The sequence below is a fragment of the Kogia breviceps genome, chromosome 14 (assembly GCF_026419965.1).
Source record: "Kogia breviceps isolate mKogBre1 chromosome 14, mKogBre1 haplotype 1, whole genome shotgun sequence".
NCBI classification, from domain to species: Eukaryota; Metazoa; Chordata; class Mammalia; order Artiodactyla; family Physeteridae; genus Kogia; species Kogia breviceps.
Window position 1 is genome coordinate 14,471,328 of NC_081323.1, and position 15,718 is coordinate 14,487,045.

General features: G+C 57.5%; 1 protein-coding gene across 5 annotated transcripts in view; it reads right to left on the reverse strand.

Moving 5' to 3' along the window:
- The window catches only part of SLC12A5 (solute carrier family 12 member 5), a 37,899-nt gene extending 23,225 nt beyond the window's left edge, over positions 1-14,674 (reverse strand). Inside the window, exons 1-4 of one of the 5 annotated variants that reach the window (XM_059037745.2) lie at positions 14,456-14,674; positions 1,490-1,584; positions 991-1,122; positions 503-649 (exon numbers count right to left, since the gene is read on the reverse strand). In XM_059037745.2, the coding sequence (XP_058893728.1) occupies positions 503-649; positions 991-1,122; positions 1,490-1,584; positions 14,456-14,576 (495 nt within the window). In that variant the 5' untranslated portion in view covers positions 14,577-14,674. Of the gene's footprint in view, positions 1-502; positions 650-990; positions 1,123-1,489; positions 1,585-7,010; positions 7,254-7,277; positions 7,474-14,455 lie in introns of those variants that run through there. The other 4 variants (XM_067013269.1, XM_067013271.1, XM_059037746.2 and 1 more) reach the window with 4 other exon arrangements.
- Between the last annotated feature and the right edge of the window lie 1,044 nt (positions 14,675-15,718).

A 15,718-nucleotide genomic window follows, 5' to 3' on the forward strand; every position in this document is an offset into this window, starting at 1 on the left:
AGCTTCAGCACTGGCTACTCACACGCAGAGGGGGCTCAAGGGTCACGTGTGAGGAAACGTAAATGTCATGAGAAGTAGATGTTTCGTGAACATGTGATTTTTTTTTTAGAGAGGATGGGAATAATTCAGTTACAAAGCGGTTTGGGACCCATAATCCCATTTTTTGTGAGTCAAGACCTACCAAAACGTTAACTGCTGTGAGACTGTAGGTGAGTTTTATTTATTAATGTACACCTATCTTTTTCATCAGTGAGTCCGCGGTACCTGTGTCATTACAGCCAAGCACGCACACACACAGCCAGGTGAAACCTGGTTAATAGCCATCAGGGACTAGCCTGTGAGATGCTGGAAGGACCAGTCAGACCTAATTTACTCTCAAAGATCACACGCAGTGGTTCCTATAAAAAGATCAGGTCTCATGCTTCCCCCTCCCCCGCCCACCCCCAGGTGCCTGCTCCGGCCCGGGCTGTCAGGGGTCAGGAGAGCGGAGGGTGTCACTCACACAGGAGCAGCAGATGAAGACCATGCAGAAGGACTCCATGACGCCTGCAATGCCCACCACCCAAGTGAGTCGCAGGAAGAGGATGACGCCAAAAATGTTCTGCAGGCACGGCAGGTAGACGCCCATGAAGGTGCCCATGCGGGGGGCCTGCCGGGGAGGCCAGCGTCGGTTTCTGCGGCCCCCGGTCACTACCAACGCCCCAGGCCCACTGCTCCTACCCGTCCCTCCATCCCCCACGATCCTCTTCTCTCCACCCCCGGTCCCTTCCTCCGTCTGCCCTCTGATTCTCATCTCGCCTCCCTCCTCCCTTCAGGCCTCCATCACCTACCCTTCAAGCCAGCCCTCCCCCTCCCCCGTCTCTGTCCCTCCCCTCCCTCAGCATCCTCCTCCCACCTCTCCGTCTCCATCATCCGTCCCTTCATCTGAATCCATTGTCCGTCCCCCGCCCTCTCTCCCCTCCCCCACCCTCCTTCCCCCAAGGCCCTCACCTGCACCGGCTTCTTCTTTCCGCCCTCATTGTTTTCCGCCTCTTCATGCTCCCTGCTTCCCTGGGGCAGGTTGGTGTAGTTGGCCAGGCCACTAAGCAGGGAGGACACCATGGGGCTGGTGTCCATCTCCTCCTGTGGAGGGAGGTTGTCAGTGTTGGGAGGCGAGGGCCTGGGGCGGGGGGTGGGGGTGGGGGGTGAGCTAGATGGTGGGAGGCCGAGAGAGATGGAGACCGGGAGGGCAAACCGTGGAGGCTGGCATGAGATGAGCAAGGAGGAGGAACGGGCAAGGAGAGCGGGGAGAGAGGGGGGCAGGGTGAGGAAGGGGAGAGCAGGGGAAAAGGGGAGGAGAAGAAATGACCGGGAGGTTCAAGGAAGAAGGGGGAGCTGAGGGAGAGGTGGAGGGGAGGGGACTGTTCCCCAGGGAGGGAGGGAGGGAGGGAGTGGCTGCCAGAAGGGGAAGGGGAACGCGGGTGGAGGCCCGACTCCCCTAGCAACCCACCTCAAACAGGGCCATGTTCTTGCCATCGTACTCCTTCCCCTTCTCCGTGTCGGTGCTGTTGATGAAAGGGCTGCTCTCCTTGGGGTTGCCGTCACCTGAGAAGGCGGAGGAGTCAGGGGCCCGGCACCAGCTGGCTCTCGCCCACCTACCGGGACGTCCAGCCGAGTGGCCACTTTAACTCTCGGAACCTCAGTCTGCACATTGGAAAACTGGAGCTAATATTACCTCCCTCGCAGAATTTTAGTTGACAGCGCATGCGAAGAGCCTAGTGCGCTCCCCGGCCCGTACGGGGTATTTAATGAACGTGGAGGTGCTCCCTTGCTCTTGGGGGTCCTCCTTCATTCACCAGGGCACCCTAGACTCTCCAGCGTCCCCTCCTTGACCATCACTAGCCCATCCTGGTGTCTGGGGGTGGGAGCGTGCCCCTTCCTAGGGGGGAAGGCAGAGAGCACTGCAGCTGAGGCCCCAAGGATACTCCACCTCTGGGAAGAGTGACCCCCTTTGGCATCTCCTATGTCCCTCATTCATCTTCAGTCAACAAGTATTTACTGCTTGTCTCCTGTGTGCCAGTGTGGGCATGGGCGTGGGGGAGCAAAACACAGAATAAGACACCATCCCAGCCCTTGGGGAACCCAGAGGCAGGGGAGATAAACCAGCAGCCAGGAATTTCCAACCCAGAGTGATAAGGTCCGCGGTAGAATATGAAAGAAGAGCTGTGGTAACCCAGGAGAAGCATTCAGCCCAGGCTGGGAGGTCACGGAAGGCTTCCCAGAGGAAGTGACGTGTTGGCTGAGAACTGAAGGGGATGAGTAAGAGCTAGACTGGGAGGGAGGCGGGAGGGTGTTGCAGGCAGATAGAACAGCAGAACAGCATGTTCGGTGGCCCAGAGGTGAGAGTGAGAGGAGTGGGTTAGAGGAGCTGGAGGAAGCTTGATCTGGCAGGGGTCTAAGGAAGGGGTATGCTGGGGTGGGGGGCAAGGATGGGGAGTAGCATGTAAAAAAAAAATGAGGCTAGGAAGGTTAACTGTGGGCCGGGTCCTTAAACGACTAGCTGGCCATGTTAAGGATTTTGGACTTCATCCAGAGGACAATGGGAAGTCGCTGAAGAGTTTCAGGCAAAAAAAATACCATGGACAGATTTGTGTTTTAGAGCAACTGCTCTGGCCTTTAGATGAAGAATACAGAAGCTAGTTAGAGACTTTCAGAAATCTGGGCCAGGGCCAATGATACCCAGACCAGAAGCAGTGTGGAACAATGAATAGACGCCAGAATTATCGGCACACATTTCTTTCTATGCCAGATATTTGAGGATGTGGGAAGGAGGAATCTGGGATAAGGCTTGGGTTTCTAGCATGGGTAAATGGGTGGATATGGTGCTATTTAATAAACAGGGGAAAGAAGGAGATTGGGGGTGGGGAAGTTGCTGAATGTGATTGCTGGTGAGGCGCTATAGGACACTCAGGTGAATACGTCCAGAAGCACTTGGACGTCCAGGTCAGTCTGGGGCCCGGGAGAGAGGCCGGGCAGGAGGAAGACATGGGGGTAGCCCATGAAAAGGCGTGTAGGAGGTGTGTGAAACCGTGTGCCTGGAGGAGGTCACCCAAGAAGAAAGTCTCGAGGGCATTAAGGAGAGGGTCCTTTCAAAGAGATATAAGGGGCCCCCCACAGACACACCCCCTTGGCTGCAGCCGTCACACTTTCTCAGTTTCAGGGCTGAATCCCAGCAGTAGACATCTCTTTGGACTCGGGGGAAACTCTCCAATGACCAAAACAGAAGTGAAGTTGAGGCCCTACATGTTCTGAATTTCCGGTCCCCTCCTCTCCTGCTCCCTCTCTCTCTCCCCATGTCCCCCAGTCCTCCCCATGCTCTCCTCCTGGAAACCTTCCTTCGTCTCTCAGCCAGGGTCCATCCCCAGAGCATGACCTGCTGTAACCAATCTCACCCCGACTCAAAATCGTGGAAGTGATGCCTCGCATCCTCAAGGGAAACCCAGCACCGTCTCCTGTCACCACCTTCACTTCACTCATCAAGCCAGGAACTCCTGCTCCCAACAGGGGCCTTAACCAGGTCTCTCTTCTCCTCACATATGGGGGTTCCTGGGACCCGCAGACCGGTCCTCCCAGTGGGAGCCTGGCGTGTAAGAGGTGCTCAGGAAAAAGTCTGTGGAGGCGAATTCCCCCAGGCTCCCTCTCTGACCCCCAGCGTCTCAGAAGAGCTGTTTGGGGCCAGAGAAAAGGAGAAATAAAAGTGAGGCGGGTCCCTCCTTCTTTTAAAATGCTGGCAAGATGCCTCTATGGTGGTAACTAGAGGGGTTGAAGGGGGATGAGGTGAGAAGAAAGTTCTTAATGGTTAGGAAAACAGGCTGAAGCCAAGGAGATTTAGGTTCCAGTCCCGACTTTGGTGGCTGTGTCGACACGTTGGGCAAGTCGCTTAAACTAAGCCTCGGTTTCCTACTTTGCAAAGGGATAGTAATGGTGTTTAACTCAGAGGGCTGTTGTGGGGATTGAGTAAAATAATGCCTGTTGGGCGTGCCTGGCACCTAAGTGTAGCTACTGCCGTTACTGTTACAATTACGATTACTAATAGACGTGGTACCCCGTCCAGCCTGGGCTCCCTATCCCACACGCCTTCCCCGGCAGCAAGATTTAGGGGCCCTGTCTCCTGTGGGACTGAGTCCCGCTCTCCACAGCGTCCGCTCTTAGGGGCAGGAGAGCAAGACACGAGGGCCCCCCATTCCTTTCACACCCCCTCCCCTCCTCCTTCGTGGGGGCGCGGGGCGCGTGCAGGGCGGGAATGGGGGCCGTCCCGGCCCGAGACCCGGCATCTAAGCAGCCCCGCGCCGGTCTCCATGGCGACGGCGCGGGCAGAGAGCGCCGCGCGGAGCAGAGCCGGCCACGCGCCCGCAGCGGCTTATGTAACGCGACGCGCAGCGCGGAGCCAGACTCCCGGCCGGATCCCAGCCCCGAGATGAGGGCAGGGGAGGGGGCGGTTCGTAGGCTTGTCCTGGGTCCCGCCTTTCCACCCGCCGCCTGGATGGGACGCCAGGCCCCCGGTCTCGTCTGCCAGGGCTGATTTCGTCCCCTCCCTGGAACACCGGTTGAAGGGGAGGGGTGAGCTTCATGAGTTCTCAGAGGAGCAGGACTACGAAGGGGGAACTCGCCCTGATTCCCCAGAGCCAGGAGTCACGGCGCGCGCGCGCGAGGCAGGGCCAGACGGAGGCTGAGCCCTCTCGGGCCCCGCCCCCGCCCCCTGGGAGCTCTCAGCCCGAATCGGCTTTCAATTAAGCGGCGGCGGCCAGAGCTCCCGGGGAGGAAACGGGCTAGCGGCGCGGGCTAAGGAGCCTCCCCTGGGGGCCTGGGGCCAGGCCTGGGGGAATCCCCAAGCCAGACTGGGGGAGTAGGGGAAGGCGTCAGACCCCAAGAGGAAAGGAGACCTGGGGGCCAGAGACAATATCCTTGTGTCCTTTAGTCCAGAGGAGCCTTCTTACTCTGGTCATTCCCACCTCCCCGAGGGCAGGACCCAGGTCCCCTCCTACATTTCCAAGAACCTAAGTTCAGAGATGCCAGTGGTTCTCGGTCTGGTGGTCTTCCCTCAAGCCCAGCAGGTCCTTAGAGCCCCCTATCATCGTCTCCAGGCACCACTGGGAGGCCTTCTTTCTCTCTCTGGGACCCAAAATGCCAGACCCAGGTCCTGGCCACTCTAGTCCCAGACCCTGGACACTGATATCTAGGGAGAAAGTCTCCCCATGAGCCTGCTACACTCAGAGTCTGGAACACTTATGGGGAGGGGGTAAAACTGAAGGGAGTTCCTAGTTTGACTCCTCCCCACACAGAGGCCACTTTCCTAGGCCACGTGAGACCCCCATGGAAATCGCATGGCGCCCAGTAAGACGCCATCCTCAGGGTAGAGAAAGCAGGGACTGGGGGATTGGACCCATACCCCGTGTCTTAGGGAGCAGAGACCCCCCCCCCTCCTCAGAGTGGTGACATCTGAAGGGGATCCCAGGTGGACATGGCCTCCCTTCGTTCCCTAGGAACCGCGACGGGATGCCGGGCTCTGCTGCGGACTCGACTTTGCCAAACCCCCTCCCTCCCGCAGCCTAAGCGTGCTGTGGAGGAGGGCGGCTGCGGATTGAGGTAACCTCAGGGTCACCGTGGAGATGGATGAGTTAGGAAGCCAGTAGTTCCCACCCGTACTCAGCCTCAGGGAGGAAGAAGGGGTGTCAGACAAAGGATCGAGGACCCTGGTGTCCACGGACTTCCCAAGCGGCCCCTTGGCTCTGACTTGGACCCAGGATCCGGGGGACTTCAAGGCCAGGCTGCCAGTCCCTGGAAGACCCTGCTTTTTCAGCCTTGGGCCATCCCTGGGGGGGGGGGGGTCTGCAGGAGTCTCGGCCCAGAGGGTCAAGCAATGCCCAGGGGAGCATTTGAGGCGCTGAGCGCAGACAGCCAGAGCGGGAGGCGCGCTAGTGCGCAAGGGACGCAGCGCCGCTGGAGGGTGGGGGCTGGGGGCGGCTGACAGCCGTGCTGGGTGGCTGAGACCGCGGGGGGGCGGCGGGGGCCCCGAGAGCCCGAGTGGGCGGCTGGCCTCGCAGACCTCGGAGCAGGGAAAGCGCGGAGGAGAGCGGGAGTCGCCAACGGACTCGCTCCAAGCCCCTCTGCTCCTAGCGAGTCTCCGCACCCACCGCAGCGCGTCCGCAGTGTCCGCGCCACGGCGCCAGGAATTCGGCCGCTGGGACCCCATTCCCGAGGCCTCACTGGGGAAGCTAGCAGGGCTGACTTGAAAGACTCCCCCCTGCCCCGCCCTTGAAACCACACTGCTATGCCAGGGTACCCAGAGGAAGGGGAAAGGGGCAGGAAAGGAGGGTGATCTTGCTTCCCGTCCCGAACCCACACGGGAACGCGAGAGGAAGAAGGAGATTCCGCAAAGTAGAGCTGAAAATCCCCGGAGGGGGTACGCTTCGGTCTGAGGCCGGACCCGGGCAGCTTTGGGGGAGGAGGCCTGGACCGCATCAAGTGACCCCTTAAGGAGACACCGCAGCCGGACGGGGGCTGTCATATGGCTCCAATCCCCCCATAGGCACCTTCCCCGCATCTTTCAGCTGGGAGTCTCAGAGCGAGGGACTGCCGCAGACTGCGCCCCCCGCAACCCCCGCGCTCTGCGCCAGGACGCCAGGGTCCCTCCTCGGGAAAAGGAGCCCTCCTCCCTCCCGTCGAGCTACACGTCAGCCCGTTCTAGCTCTTCCAACCCCTTCCCACCGCCTTCCCCGCTTAGCTCCCCCACGTCTGCCCCCGGGCCGTGGGCAATGGCAGCCCCTTGGCCCCCAGCCCTGTCCCCGGGCGCGGCGCATTCCAGCACCTCGTACAGTGCCTGGCGCATTCCAATGGAGCTGGGCTCCAGGCCGCCCTGGGCGCCCACCCCCCCGGTCAATCCCCGCCTCTCCTCTGAAGGAGGCGGCCGCCGCTCTGCCTCTAACCCCAGAGCCGCTTCCTCTCCTCGCCGCCCCCGGACCGCTGCTTACCAGGGTTGGCTCCCCCATCGCCGTCCTCGCAGTCCGTCAGGTTGTTTAGCATGGTGGCGGCGCGGCGCCGGGCCCGGGGATGGCTGCGGCGCCTCACCCGCGCCCCTCTGCCTGCCTCCGCCGCTCTCTCGCTCGCTCTAGCTCTCTCTCGCTCTCCGCTCCACGGAGGAAGAAGCTGCAGTGCCCGCCCGCCCGGCGCACACACACTCGCACACGGACACACGCTCACACCCGCGCGCGCCCCCTCTCAGCGGCGGCGCTGCTCACCTCATCCCGTATGCAGGAGGCATGAGCCACTGGCGGGGTTTTGCGGGGGGGGGGGAGCGCGGGAGGGAGAAAGAAGAGGGGACGAGGGGCGGGCAGTGCGCTCTTGGAGGCCCCCTCGCACGAAAACTGGGGGCTTGCGCGGGTGGGATGGAGAGGGTGCTGCGGGGGATGGGGACCTCGCCTCCCTTGAGCAGACGTAGCTCCGCCCGCCCCCCACTCTCCCGGCGCAGGCGGGGCCGGCACGTGGGCAGGTGCCATCCCGCGCCCTAAAAATAACGGCAGGGAACTAGGTCGCGGCCGCGGGGAGGCGGCCCCGCAGCGGCTGCCTGGACGAGGGTCATCCGCCCCCTAGAGGGAAGATGAGGGGGGCTGAGGCGGCAGGGGTAGGGCGCCATGGAATATGGGTCCCTGGAGAGGACCAGCAAAGCTGGGAAGGCCAGCCCCGAAGAACGGTGGAGAACCAGACCCTCTCCCATAATCACCGTTCGAGAGGTTGGAGCTAGGGATATGTGGAGGCCAGAGCCGTTAACCGAAGCACTGTGCCGCCCCCATGGGGTTCGGGGTCACTGGCTGAACTGTCTGGCTCATCCTGTCCTAAAATGGGAGGCATGAGTCTGAGGAGTTGCAGTGAACACGTTGCTGCGCTCAGCCTGAGAGAAGTCTTAGCATCTCACCTGCAAGGCAAGTCACTGGGGTCCAAAGACAAGGACCCTGTGACTGTAGAATGACCCTCGGGAGGAGACGCGGTGAGGAGGAGAGAAGGCAGCAGTGAGGTTTCAGGGAGCGCTGACTCCCCACCGGGGATGGTGCAGCCTTTAGGGAGGGCAGGCGGGTCGGAGGCTGGCCGGGAACAGAGTGGGGGAGGGGAGAATGAGGCCGCCTGTCGGTTTGGGACCAGATTTTCTCCCGGGGCGAGCGTCTAATCCCCTAATCCAGGATTGCTTTCTGAGGATTCCAGAACTGACATGCTTTCTGTGTTCCTCCCCCCCCCCCCCGCCACACACACACACCAGTCCCCTAGAAGCTTGATTGTCCTGGGACCCCTCAGCATCCCTAGAATCCAGGCTTGAGCCAGGGGTGGAGAGATGTCAGGAAGCGGCCTCAGAGGTTTGGACCCTTTGAGTCCCTGGAAAAACGTAAACATCCAAGGAGGAGAGCAGATCAAGGGGAAATGATTTTCAGACTCACCCAAGCCTCCACCACTAGCCCTCTAAATTCCAGGAGAGTTCCAGGGCTGGAGAGGATCGTGTCAATCATCTTAGCTAATGCACAGCTTTCATGTTACAGGTGAAAAAGCTAAGGCCCAAAGGGTGGGGGACAGATGACTGCCTGTGGACCCTATGCCAGTGAATGGCAGAACTTGGTCTAGAATCCAGTTTCCCTTATTGCAGTTTCGGACTCTTTTCCTCAACATAACCTCTTTTTAAATGGGTCCTGCCTCCAATAGAAGGGACAAGAATGCAGTCATATCCAAACTGCTCAGTGCCCTCTTATCCTCGGCTACTAAGAAAGGAAGAGGGACTGGGTCGGAGATGAGCTCTCTCCCTTTTCTTGCGCTCAGCCTTCAGACGTGCAGCTGAAGTGGCCTCTCAGCTTGCAGTTTGAGGTGGGCCCAGAGACCTTCAAGGATCCTTAAAAAGCAAAACAAAACAAAACAAAAAACAAAACTGTCCACACGACCAGAGGCCCAGTTCTAGGATGGGAGTTTTCAGGACCATGGACAGGGCCCGCTGCTCGGATTCCGTTGTCGCGCATTTGTCAGTGGCTTCAGATTGGGTCAACCACAGAGACTTCAGCAGCGGACTGAAGGGGCCCTCTGAGGGATCCACCAGTAAGCTATCCCTGCCACTGTGTTTTATGGACGCCAGAAGGACTCTTCAGGGTGGAGAGCTAGGTATTCAGACCAGGTGTGAGAATTGGTCCTCTTGGCTTTCCCAGAGAGAAAACCACACACACACACACAAAAGTTCAGTGAGTCTGGATTGGTGACAGGGGTTTAAAGGGTTGCAGGCGGGTAGGCCAGTGTGCAAGGATTTCTAAGCATTCCACTCCACACACCACCACCACCACCACCACCACCATCACCACCATTATGGTTTTCTGCTACTCTGTAGAGACAGGTAATGTAGTAAAATGTATAGTATGTTTGTTTGAGAAGTGCTGTGAAATAAATACTGAGATTTTTCAGCAATCCCGGGTCTGGGATGTTCCCCTGGGTGTATTTTTCTTCATCTGTGGTCCAGAGCCCTGGCTGCTCAGGGACTGAGCCTGCCCATGGAGAAAAGCTAGATCCCAAGGGAGTATAGGTGAAGGCAGGGGTGATCCTCTTCCCCTGGGTATCCCATCTGTCCACGCTCACCAGACCTCCTATCTCACAGGGCATCTGGGATTCAGAAGATAGTGGTGCTGTCTGTCCTCTGCCCTCAAACTCTGTGTTTCCTTGGGCAAAACTGAGGTCCTCTCAGGGCCTGAGAGTATCTCCATCTATAAAATGAAAGGGTTAGACTGCATAATCCATGGGCCTTCTTCCCACCCTGAAAACTCTCAGTGCTCTCTCAATTTATCTCAGACTAAAGCCAGGGAGCTCTTCATGAGGAGACAAGACCAAGTGAAGAGACAGCCGCAAGGGGAGACCCCAGTCCTTTGATCACATACCCCCCACACACCTCTCAAGAAGACTGATCCCTATTCTGGCCTCAGGCCAACCCTCTGCAGTGAGGCTTTCAGAAAACACATTGCAGACACCTCCTGCACTGCCAGCCTGGCCTTGGCCAGTAAGATGACCCTCAGCTCTGAGCCCCAGGAACATGGCTGCCAGCTCAGCACCGTTTCCCCACCCACAGCCCTTGGAAGATCTAGGGCCAGGGAAATCTTCTCATTAAAGCATCACGAGATGCAGAGCTGGGCAGGGTCTTATTTCTAAACTCTGAGTCTCTAGAATTCCTCTCTCCTCCCACCTTATGCCTCTCAGAGAGAAAAAAGGTCAGGGAAGCTGCCTCCTAAATATCAGGATTTGGGAACTGGAAGGAACTTTGTAAGTTATTTTTTTAATCAGTCCTCATTTATGGGGAAACTGGAGTCTAGAAATGGAAAGGTACAAATTTCCTCCATGAGGTGCACTTGTGGTAGATCGGGGACTAGAATGTGGCTTCCTGACCTGCAGCCCAGGGCCCCAGCCACTGAGTCAGGACAAGGAGCTGTCTGGAAGAAACTGGAGCCACCTGACTGGGTCCTCTTTCCATGAAAGGCAGGCACAGTGTTCCTCCTTACAGCTTAATCCCTATCCATCTCTGTCTCTATATCATTGGCCCCACGGCCTAACCCACCCACCCCCAGCTCTGGCCTCATGGAGCCAAGGCCCTGAACTCCTTTCTTCACTCTTCTCTCCCCTACCTGCAGGCCCCGTCCTCCAGACCCCAGACCCTTGCAGTGAATTGACGAGTCCGGCACAGAGTACACCCCATACACACAGGGTTCACAGCAGACACGTCAACCACCATCATCTCCGTGGTAACCAGGGCCTTAATTAACAGGCTGCAGCCCTGTCACCATGGAAGTGGCACCCCAACAGCCCCCCATTCCTCTACAGATTCAGCCCGTCTTCCCTCTTTCTCAATCAGGACCCCTTTCTCACTATACCCCCCCCATCCCCACGCCACCTGGAGAGCTGGTGCCCACAGATCGCTCTGGTTCATTGAGAAGAGGGGAGGGGAGATGAGGGGGATGAAAGAGAGAGAGAGAGAGAGAGAGAGAGAGAGAGAGCAGCCCATCACCATGGCAACTACAGCCCCGTTCATAACCAGTTTGTTGCCATGGAGATTTCCAGGCCTCACCTTGGGCTGAGGTACTGGGCCGTGAGGTTCTGAGTCCTGGCTTGAGGAGTGGGTGACTGGAGAACTCCTTGGATAGGCTGGAGATCTCCAGATCAGGTATTTTTACCAATAATTCAGTGTCATTCTTCCCAATTTACAGATAAAGAGACTGAAACATGAGGTTTGGGTATGGGGGAGGTTGAGAACATCACTCTTCTAGATCATCAAAGAATCTGAGCAATTTTATGGCTAGAAGGACCCTCAGGTAGCTTCCTGTTCAACTTCTTTATACTACAGATGGGGAAACTGAGGCCCAGAGAGGGGAAGCAATGTGCCCGAGGCCACACCACAGAGGCTGTGCTAGAGAGTGGATAGGCTACATTGTGGTCTTGCTCCTTCCCCCTAGCATAAGTTGGCTCCCTCTCACTCCACGGGGACACATCACAACTCCTGTGAGGCTTAACCAGGCCCAGCGCTCTTCCCAATGTCCTGTCCTCCTCTATGAGAAACTGAGGCACAGCAGGGAGTGATGCGAAGGGATGGGGGAGTCGCTCAGAATTGTAACAGTTGGTCCCAGGTTCAATTCTGTCCAGCCAAGTCACCATCGATCTTCCCATGGTACAAATGAGGCAACTGAGGCATGTGGGCGGCCGCCCAGTGTTAGTGGCAGATTCAAGGATCACCTTTTGACTTGCTTCTTTCCTCCCCTGTAAGTCGCATTCCCACCTATAGCTGATCTCCTGGCAGCAGGAAGCACCTCCAAGGGCAAACTCCACTCCCTGGGTCCAGAATGAAAGATAACACTTGTATGTAAATGACCTACAAACCCTCCCCCAACCATTCCCCCACCTTCCACATGCTGCCATCTCTCCCTAAGGGGCCTGGGTGATGACAACAGGTAGGGAGAGCATCCCCCTGGGGCCAGAGCACTGGCACAAAAACAGCTGCGGGAAAGATACCAGCAGATTTTATGTTCCCCTAGGGAGCCCTTGTCCACTTCCCCATGTAGCGACCTACCAAGGAGAGGTGCTGGAGGCTGTCTCAGGGCCCAAGATGTCAGAAATCCCCAGATTACTCTCAAAATGGAACTTCAGTAAACCCATACACCCAGGTACCCATCCCACAGATAGACACAGAAATACACACATCAACATGCCAATCAACGCACTGGCATACAATGACACACGTAAGCACTGACTCACTGACTGCCCCACAGGTCAACAGAGCTAGCGTGGGATGCTTCTCCCTCAAGACATGCAAAGACACACACACACCGCCTCTGCCACAAGCCCACAGCGTTCCAGATCCACATCCAATTTGCACACACACCTGCACACCCAACACTGGGAGCCGTATTTTACTTCCTTATGCAAGAGCTTGGAAATGGGAATGGGAAGATGGAACAGTCACCTTGGGATAAGAGAGCGAGCCATCTTATTCTCAGGCCAGGGGCTGGGGAATGACGGGAGAGAAGGCAAGGGTAGGGGAAGCAGGAGTCTACAGCCACTCCCCCTCTCATCTGATGAGCAGGAAGCACCTACTAAGTGCCAGGCTGTGGGCTTGGTACTCGGAACACAAAGTTAAAAGGATGTGGTCCCTGCCCTTGAGATGTAGGAGACACACAAGTAAATAACTTCCATCCACTGGGACATGTGCTATAATAGTGCAGTGGTCGGGCAGAAGAGGAATGTCTGCCTCTGCCTGGAAGTGAGGGAACGTGAAAAAGATTTTCAGGAAAGGTTAAATGAGCTATAACTTACAGAGTGAGGAGGAGTTTCCCTGGCTAATGGAGGTGGGAGAAGAACACGGACAGGTATACCAGGAGCAGATGAGGGAAGGGTTTGAATGACAGACTAAAGGGTTTGCCATTTATCCTACAAGCGATGGCGGGGGCGGGGGGCGGGGGTTGTGTGGTGTGAACAGGATTGGAGACAGGCAGACCAGTGAGGAGGCTGTGGTCATGGCCACGTGAGAGATGATGGAGGTTTGGACCAGGGTGATGATGACAGGAGGAGAGATGTGGCCAGATTCAGGATAAGTTTTGAAGGTGAAGTGGCCAAGACATGAGGACCAATCAGATTTGGTGGGAAGAGAAAAGGGGGCGTTGAGAATGGCTCCTAGAGCTCTGACTTTTCAATCTGTAAGAATGGTAAGGCATTCCTGAAAATGAGAAATGGGGCAGACAGATTATGGGAAAGATGAAGAAAGGAAAGAGCCCCCCCAAATCTGAATGACAACGTCCAGGAGGCGGTTGGTTCACGGGACTGGAGCCCTGCTGAAATATAGGCTTCAGTTTGGTCATCTATCCAATGCAGAGGTTCGCCAAATAAACCTCTAAAGGGTTTTTGGTGCTTAGTTTTGCTGGGGTCAGGGTGAGCTCACCTGCGGCTCAGCAGCGACCCCTGGCGGCCCGGGGAGGCTCTTCCTCCTCCCCGCGCTGGGGCCATTTCAAGCGAATTCTCCACGTTCTTTCCAGGCCTGAGGGGCCCAGAGTCAGGCAGGGGACCCCTAACAAGTGGCCCCTGCGGAGAAGACTGTGTGTGCATCCAGGATGCTAATTCTTCACCGAAGCCTAGAAGGATCCCTTTCCTCCTCTCTCTTCTTTACCCTGCATGTAACTTCCATTACAAGACCACTGCAGTGGGCGGAAGACGCCCCCAATACAGCCTGAGCTGGCTCCACCCACCGCTTGTGGAGCTGGAGTAGAAGGAGCTAAGTGAATCCCCCAGGGACGGGACTAGAGTGCCCACGGAATCCTGCCAGGATCTAGCTGCCTGGGGTCCAAATTCTCATTCTCCTGTCTTCTGCCCGGGATCCCCAGGCGCTGTCCGCGACGCCTCCTGGGTGACTGAGGGTTGGAGACCTAGAGACCCGGACTCATGTCTCCTCCCTCCCTCAACTCCACCCCTATACTACTAGCCCAACCCCTTCGTCTCTGGTCCCGCCCTTTTCTGCCCCCAAAACGAGATAGTCCTGCCTCCACCCATTGGCTGTGGACGCACACGGCCCTCCCTTTCCCTGGTTCCACCTTCTCCCCCTCTGGTCCCGCCCCCTACCAGAGATGACCCCCCCCCCCTTTATTGCGCTCCGGCCCAGCCCCCTGAACCCTAGCTTCTTGATAAGATCCGCCCCTTCGCCTCTAGCCCCACCCTCTTCCCTGTGTCCCCTCCCACCTCAAATGTGGTCCCTCCCTTCATCATTTCCCCTCCAGCCTTCCCCCAGCTCCCTAGGTTCCACCTCCTCTCCCTTCTCTGGCCTTCGGCTGGGACCCTCTGCCTACCCTCCCAACAGAAGACCCGCCCACCGTGTCTCCTCCCCTTCTCGCCCCGCCCCACTCCGGCAGGCCCCGCCCCCTGCGGCCTCTACCTTTGGCGTCTTCCCCTGAGAGGCGATGGAGATCGGCTGCTGAATGCAGGTGGGACTCCGAGTCAGAGGTCCCGGCAGGCGCCGCGGGGGACAGCGAAGTGACAGTGAACCTGCGGCTCATGGTGCGAAAAGGAGCCGAGCGGCCGCGGTACGGGTCCGGATCGCACAAGTGGCCGCAGCCGGGCTCCAGGAGGCAGAAAGAGCGTATACCCCCATCCCCGCCGGCCGCCCCCCGCCGGCCGCGGCGCCGCGCAGGGTCCTAGTGCCCGCTGTGCTGGGCCGCTGTTATCTGGCCACTGCGCTTTGAGGCCCTGGGCTGTCAATTCCACTGGAAGCGCTTGAGGATCCAAGCCGCTGCTGAGAGCCGCCCCTGCACCAGGAGCCCGGGCCCTCCTCGGCTGGGGTCTCCTAAACACCTGGGTTTAATTCACTCATTCAGCACATCTTGATAGCGCGCCTATGTTTGAGGCTTTGGTGCTAGGCACTGATACAGCATTGGATGAGATCGACTGGCTTCCTGCCCTCGTGCGGCTCAAATTCTAATGAGTGAGAGGAGAGAGATTACAAGTGAGCAAACGCATAGGCAAGATAATTTGAGACTGTAGTATATGTTAAGAAGAAAAAGTAGGGCCAAGGGGTAATGACTAGGGGGAAGGACTACTTTAGGGGATGGTCTAAGAAGACCTCTCAGAAGATGTGATATTTGACCTGAGCCCTTACTGATGAGAAGGAGCCAGCTAAGCAAAGATCTGGGGGAAGAGCTCTCTAGCAGAGAAAATAGCAAGTGCAAAGGCCCTGGGGTGAAAAGAAGTCTGGACTCTTCAGGGAGCAGCAAGAAGGCCAGTGTGTCTGGAGCAGAGTGAGCGGAGAGTAGAGTGATGGAGATGAGGGAGGAGAGGAGGACAGATCATATGGTCTCTTGAAGGCTTCAGTGAGGAGTCTGGATTCTTTTCTAATCTACAAGGGAAGTCATGGGAAGTGGAAGTGGGGGAACGATGGCTGCTGGGTGAAGACTCAACTAAAGGCAGGAGTGGAAGCTGGGGGTCAATTAGGAGGCTCCTGCAACCCCCAGGAAAGTGGTGATGATAGCCGGGCTAGGGTGGTGGCAGTTGTCCAATTCCAGATACATTTTGGAAGTAGAACCTACAGGACCTGCTGCTGGATTGGACATTGCATGTAAAGGAAAGAAGAGTCAAGGAGGACTCCTAGACTCTCATGCACTGCTGGTGGGAGTATAGATGGGCAACACCACTTGGGAAAATT